At 38.6% G+C, this 7492-nt stretch overlaps 1 protein-coding gene across 1 annotated transcript; it reads right to left on the bottom strand.

The window, feature by feature from the left end:
• Window positions 1-233: 233 nt before the first annotated feature.
• On the bottom strand, window positions 234-1297 carry LOC147898275 (uncharacterized). Its single transcript, XM_087379796.1, has 3 exons — window positions 999-1297; window positions 561-749; window positions 234-442 (listed from the first exon to the last, which is right to left on the bottom strand). The coding sequence occupies exons 1-3, from the start codon at window positions 1272-1274 to the stop codon at window positions 347-349; spliced, it is 561 nt and encodes a 186-aa protein (XP_087235922.1). The 5' UTR covers window positions 1275-1297; the 3' UTR covers window positions 234-346.
• Between the last annotated feature and the right edge of the window lie 6195 nt (window positions 1298-7492).

The following is a 7492-nucleotide window of genomic DNA, read 5'->3' as shown; positions in this document are numbered from 1 at the left end:
ATTCTCTCTCCCTCTCTCTCAGTCTGTCTCTGCAACGTCGCACTCCTCAATGCACACTCTCACGTTACACGCTTAAAACACTAACTCAATGCACTCTGCTCACCTTATACACTTTTCCCTCCGTAAGCGTCCCACCCAACGCTACTGGAATTTTCTCCCAAAAATTAGGAATGCAATCCAATCGATCCAACAGGAAAATTCTCTATAGTTATAGATTTTTGAAATCGGAGGAGTGAATAGCATTAAGTTTTTGTAATTCGATTGAACTGAAGCTCCGAAATGATACAAAGCACTAAATATCCATAAGATGATTGCATTTAGAACCCTACTATACAGGGCAATGGGCTCAAACCATTGGTGCGAGTTCCATGTGAACATTATTTTCTTGTTCAAGGACGTCCAAAAAGATAGGGTCTACCTTGATATTGCTTTGTACGTGAACCTGTAAGACAGCAACCATGAAAGTAAGCTCTTTCTACTAGGCATCAAGCAATATAATCTCTCTCTCTCTCTCTCTCTCTCTCTCTCTCTCTCTCATACACGGAGTGATAACTTGATACCTTGAATTTGTGAGTCCATTTCCAAAGCCTTGCATTTCCCTTGATGGTTACTACGGAGTTTAAGTTCATCTCTCTCTTCCTCACATCTGATATCAGGTCCTGTAAGTGATGTGTTACCTCCAGCCCATCTAGTTTGGCAGAAACTTCCAACACTTCCTCACTGTTTGGCCCCTGGCTTCCCTCCTCCACCTGCAGCAGCACAGAAAGGTAACGGAATAGTTAACAAGCGATGAACACGTCCATCTCAAACCACCAGAAATGGATCCAGAGACCTCTACAAGGCAGCGGAGATTCAGTTGACTCAGACTCGACCATCACACGCCGCATCAAACACTATTGCCAAGGCCCACACAGCCATCTCTTAGAAAAGAAATGCTAGGAGTTGGTTTCCCGAAAACAACGCAATGCCGTTCAATAAGGCAGATCGGAACAAATTACCTTGGCCTGACCCAGAAGGTCACCATGGTAGAAAATGTCCATGACATTGCCGGTATACTCGATAGGAACAACGTTGGGGTTGATGACCTTAATGGAGAGGACGAGCTCCGCATCGATGACTGCCATCAAGAGGGGGGAATCGGTGCGGAATCGGAGCTTGAAACCTCTGAAATTAATGGAAAGGACCTCGAAGACGGCGTCACGGGGGCGGATTTGGAAGAGGGTGATGCCAGCAGCACCACAAGTGAGAGCTCCAGCAGCTGCAACAATCGCCATAGCTATGGCTGTGCTGTAGGCAAAGCAAACATAGCAAAGAGCACACAAGAATTCCGTTGAGGCTTTGTTGCGTTGACACATGTAACCGCCACGTGTCCTCACCCAGGCGTCTTGCCCTCTTGACCACGTGTCCAATAGCGCCTAAGGCCATTCCCATGTAGACCTCTGTTTGGAGGGAAATGGACAAAAAGGACTCACTACTCTCGTGATGCTCACGGTGTTTGTAGACCGAAGCCCAAAGCGGGGCAGTGCTCCACCAACCAATGAGCGCGTGAGGAGGAGGATGGCGAATTGCGTGTGCTTACAAAATGCCCCAAGCAAATTTCTTTTGCTGGCTAACATGGCACTAAGTGTGCGCCCATCAAAATGAAATTCTTGGGTGGCCAAGCTCGGCTGCCCAATGGCACCTACTTATCCACCAATCATAGTAATTTATAAGTTTCTTTTCTTACACTTTTTGGTTGGCAGGCAGCAAGAGACGTTGGGAGGTCTGTAAAGACCCCTGTCCAAGCTTTTGTCATGGGGGTGCCCCAACATTGGGCAATGCTTGGGTAAGCATGGGCGGTATGTAAAGGGCCTCATTTTCACATGCCTATTGCCAATAGGCATACATGCTTTCAAGGCCTCAAGGGCCGAGGCCATTCACACAGTCTATGCTTGCCCTGGCAATGTTACCCATCCCCTCATCGTTGCTATCAAACAGGTCCAATCAAGGCAAGTCTTGCAATTTCTCATAAAGACTAGACTTAGCAAAACTGGCATCACAACCTTAGCAATTAGTAGTGATGTGTAAACATGTAGGCTGGCGAACATAAAAACTTGCACCTTGTCCAGTAGATGCCAAGGGGTGTTGCGGGTGCCAGTACGTCTGAACCTGGCCCTTACTTGTGGGGTTGGTTAGGAACGGCCTCTCACGGGATGGCTTACAAAACAATAGAGCATCAATGCTTGGGCATTGCACAGAGCCCTAACTAAACTATCTAATTCATTTAAGGGTTTCGTGATTGCTCTTGCAACTTGCTAAGAGCACTATCCCATGTTACTGCCAAGGCTGAAAGCCCAGCAATGCAACGCTCCACCTAGCATTGCAAAAATACGTCCCCACGAGCTTGATCGATGAGGCTTGGCAAGAATATTGAGGACTATCTCTTCCATGGGCGCACTATAATGTTGCTCTAGCATACCCTCAAACAACGTTGTTAGGCTAGTGGGCTAGTGATGCAAAGTTGGGAGAAGGAGCCTGCAGCACTACAAGCAGCATGGAGTATTTCAACTTGGCTGCTAGTGGCACTAGGAGAGAGTTGCAAGTAAGCATGGGGAAGTAAAAAACTTCTATAGCTACATCTTCAACCTCCCTCAAACATCCTTCCATACCAACTTGCCTCAATCCACTGGTCACCTTAGACGGAACCTTAAACCTTTTCCTTGATAGTGAAGCCTAAGCCCTGCCTGAGCTTTCTATTACTCCTTTGGCCTCATAGACCTTTGCTCTCATTTCTCTCTTTCTCCCTACCTGAGCTTTCTATTACTCCTTTGACCTAATAGATCTTCGCTCTCTTTTCTCTCTCTCTCCTCAGTCAATTAGCCATCCCCATACTTCCACAATCCACTCTACTCAAAATAAAAACTCATGAGTTTTCTTGCAATGTCTTAAAGAAACTTGCAAATCTGACAAAAAACTTACAAATTTGACAAAATCTTACAAATCTGACAAAAGTGTGATTTTCCAAAGAACTTGCGAGTTTCATATCTCATACACACCAAATTTGCTCTTGATTATGTGAACAAACAACACAAAGAACACACAACCAAATGCACTCACACAAACAAGCATAAGCACAAAGCATAAACAACTCATGCATAAACAACAACTCTACATGCACAATTGCACACAAAAACACACACGCAACAAGGTAGACAAAAAAGGAACACACACAAAATCCAAGATGACACTAACGATGATATAATGGATGGACAAGAAGAAAGATAGAAGAGATGATACATGGTCCATAGCTACTACATCATCATGTTTTAATTATTCCATGCAGTAGTAGATACCTAGTAGTAGATAGCTACTACATCATCATGTTTCAATTATTCCATGTAGTAGATGACCATCCTCATCCCATCATATCCAATGTGCCACATTACCAATGTTAATGCCATCTTGGTTAGATTAGGTGTACCTAGGATTAGGTTAGTGTAGCCATAATCAAATCTAACTAGACCCACTAGTTAGCTAGAGTCAATTTGGTTCATTCACCAAAGGACACCTATAGACCAAGTCATTCATAGTAAGCCTAATACCTAATGTCTATTCACATATGCACATGTCCTTAAGTCCCAAAGACCATATTTTGACCCTATTTTTCAAACAATTTTCAAGGACCATAATTTCATCAAATTTGAACCTAGATTAAGCATAGTTTTCAAGGGACTGCAGCCACAAAGAATCAAGTTTTAGCACCTTTTTCAAGAATACATAACCATTTTAGAGCTCACTAAAAATTGAAATCATTGCATCTATTCCAGATGTATTTTGAACAAAATGTAACTTGATCAAAACTTATTAGAACTAATTGCAATCTTCGACATGAGCTTCAACATAGTAAATCCAGCATTTTAAATTATTTTTTGAGTAATTTTGTAACATTTTGTAAACTTATAACTCCTATACTATATTTTGACAGTATTTTTACAATTTTGCAATATCATTAATCTATATTTTTAAAGTCTCAATTAAAATTTCAACATCATAATACAAAAACATGATAAAATATCATGAGCTTCTTGGGCCTAAATAAACAATATATTATTAGACCTAAATAGAAAATTGGATGTGGCAGTTAGAAATTCAAGTTGGTGAACCTCTTCCAATTGAAAAAAATGTGGAACATAGTTATCTCATAGTTATTGAGCGAGAGAAAAGATCTAAAGCTCCAACCTCAATATAAATAACACCATTGATAATAGAAAAGTTATCTAGAAAGTAAATTAAAATCCTTCCATCTTACAGTGGAGAAGATGTCATAAGAGCTCAACCAATTTTCTAGAGAACATGGCATCAAGAGATAGTTTACTTGAAAACATACTCCTTCGCATATTGAAGTTGCAAAGGGAAAGAACAATGTCATTGTAGGATCAACTAGATACAAGGTGTATGAGAAGTAATTTCCCTATCCATATTAGGAAGAAGCGTGTGTAATTATAGTCTAGTACAATCGTATAGAAAATCACTTAAAAAGAGGTTTTCACAATTGCCCATTAGAGAGTATTTGAGAGTAAATACTCTCAATAATTCAAGAATATTTGATAGGGAATACTCTCAAGCATTTGATTGTATTTGCTATGCTCGTATTTTCAAAGGCTTGTGTTTGAGAGTAAGTACTCTCAAATCATTAGAGAGAGTTTGAGAATAAACACTCTCAATAATTAAAAAGTATTTGAGAGTTAGTATTCCCAATCATTTGAGAGTATTTGACTCTCTTTCCTGAAAGAGGCTTTCACATATGTAAGTAATCTGAATCATTTATAAGTATTTGGACCTCTCACATATGCTCTTATTCTAGAGAAATTTTGTATATGAAATCCATTAAATGTGTTTTCATAGGCTGTAGTGATGAATCCAAAGTATACATGTTATGAGATCTAGTTAAAAGAAAGATCATTCTTTCTAGAGATGTGATAACTGATGAGAGAGCTTCGTACTTTGATCCACCCACAAGTGTCTTAGTTCCATTCAATACCATTTAATTCAAAAATCACAAGCATCTTCATTTACATGACAAGCCACTCCTTACTCCTATGCAGTGCAACCTCAAATCATTAGCCTATGGCAAGGCTCTCAAGTGTCTTGACATGAATCCTCATCAATACCAACACCTTCTTGGAATCTTGATTTATTGAACAACCGCAATATTAAGCATCTCTTATTCTATCGGTATACTCAACCAACTCATGAAAAACTCCAAAAATACTCCATCCCCTAGGACTCAAAAGCTTTCGCAAAAAGGTACATGGGATTATGAAATGAAATAAATCTCAATTTTCCTGGGTACATTGATGTTAATTCGATAGGGAGTATAGATGAAAAGATATGTACAAGTGGAAAATTTTCAATATCTTTTCAATTTCGTTGTCTTGTCAAACCAAGAAGTAACCAATAATGATCTTATTTTACATCAAAGCAAAATACAGAGGCTTAACCAATGATCTTATTTTCAATCAAAGCAAAATACCAAGTCTTAACCAATGCTACATGTGAAGCAATCTATTCCAAATACCTCTATCAAAAGTTGAAATTCTTAAAAAATAACACACCATGCTTGCTCTATTTTGCCAATAGGGCAACATTCAATTAGAAAAGAGTCCAATCTTTTAGTATGATTTGTTAATTCTCAATAAAATCAACCCTTTTCACTCTCATGATATAAGAATAGAGTGTAGATATCTTCATTGAGCCACTTTCCCATGACAACTTGTCATAATTTTGGCATTAGCTTCAAAATAACCAAGCACACTTAAGCGATGGAAATGTTGCTTAAGTTGTACTTTATACATAGATTCCATTGCATAGTCATTGTGCTCATGCATACACTATTTTGATATTTTTTATTTCTATTCTCTACTTTTCATTTCAAAACTCCAAATTCATTTCATAATGCATTCTCTATTTATATGGTGCAATTTAAGAGGGAGGATCAACAATGGTGTGAATTGCAATACATAATAAGGTATATGGAGGTCCTAAAATGGACATGAAAAATCCTAACCCTCTCCTAAAGTGTTTATATTCTCATTTTCCTTCATTTGTAATCAAGTGTCTAGTTAGGCATCTTGTGGTTGTGCACTCGTGTCTCGGTATCCCAATCTCTTAATAGTATAGGGTATGGGATCACCACTTGAAAACATGCTTCTTGTCTTAAAAAACTCATTGTATAATGTTTTATAGGAGCAAGAATTAGTGGTGGCAAGTGACCAATGAGTTTGAGAAGTAGTTCTCTTATCTCACTCCAAATAAAGATAGGAGCAAGCGTCTAATGAACCCAATAATATGACAAGACAATATCTCAAATAGAGGTGGGTCGAGAAGTAGAAAGAGTGGAAGGCTCACAAGTCAATATGAAGCCAAAGTGCACTGAACATAATTTGTTTCCCAAAATATCAAATTTTAAAATCCTTAAAAACCTACTTGATCTAAAATAAATGCATGGAATTGTATGAGCCCCATTGCTGAAATTTTCCCCATGGCGAAAAGAACATAAGGTTGAAATTGGGATCAGTAATGTCTATAAATGCAAAATGGGTAAATGCAAGATGCTTGTGCATGTGAAGATATGCAACCATGTGACAAAGTGATCAATGAAATGAGTTGTGGTTGCATACTCCTTAAACTTAACTCCCCATTACCATGAGTAGTTGCCTCATTTGGAACATAATTAAATTCAAATTTCGGAAACAAAATCACATGTTAAGCTCTACATCCATCTCAATCATGCCACCCTATGCTTGTTATATGAGCTAAGATGGCCCAACAACCTAGACTAGTACTTAGGCTCAGTTTTATTCCTATTCTATTTTCACATAGAGCTATGGTTGTCAAATTTGGTTATGCACTTTCTAATGCCAAGTTTGTTTCCCTTTGTCTTTTTAGTATGCCTGGACTCTCGAACTATAAAGATCCATGTCTCATGTGCCTTGTGCCACTTGGAGTTTATATTTTCTTTGAGGAGGAATCTACAAAGGAATATGAAACTCTAGCCTTTCTAACATCATTAAAGTTATTTTTCTACCAATTCGATATTAATTGATGTAGAAATACAATGCTTTGATACCACTTCACATAGAAGAAATTTTCCTATAGAATCAATAGAGTTTTTTCAAAGCAACTTGCTACATTTTTATATGCTCCCATTCACAATCATTTGGAATCAAAGAGCTTTTCTTTATGTTTGCAAGGTTCTTGCTTTCTTGTGCCAATCACAACACATTGTTACATCAACCTCTACATTTGCATTCACATACATTCACAATATGCTATCCCTTACATTTTCAAATATCTACACCCACATGGCTCTGAATGCCTACCGAAATTGCCATTTCACTCATAACCCATGCCAAATTACTTACTTACACCTCTAACTACAATTGGACTACAAATGGTACCACACCAAGTCTCTACACATTATCCCTAACCTACTATTTTCCCCCTATAGCCT

Source organism: Dipteris shenzhenensis, chromosome 9 (genome assembly GCF_047967505.1).
Source record: "Dipteris shenzhenensis isolate YYH24624 ecotype China chromosome 9, Dip_SZ_1.0, whole genome shotgun sequence".
Lineage (NCBI taxonomy): Eukaryota > Viridiplantae > Streptophyta > Polypodiopsida > Gleicheniales > Dipteridaceae > Dipteris > Dipteris shenzhenensis.
Note: the sequence above shows the minus strand (reverse complement) of the source record. Positions and strands in the feature narration are given on the sequence as shown.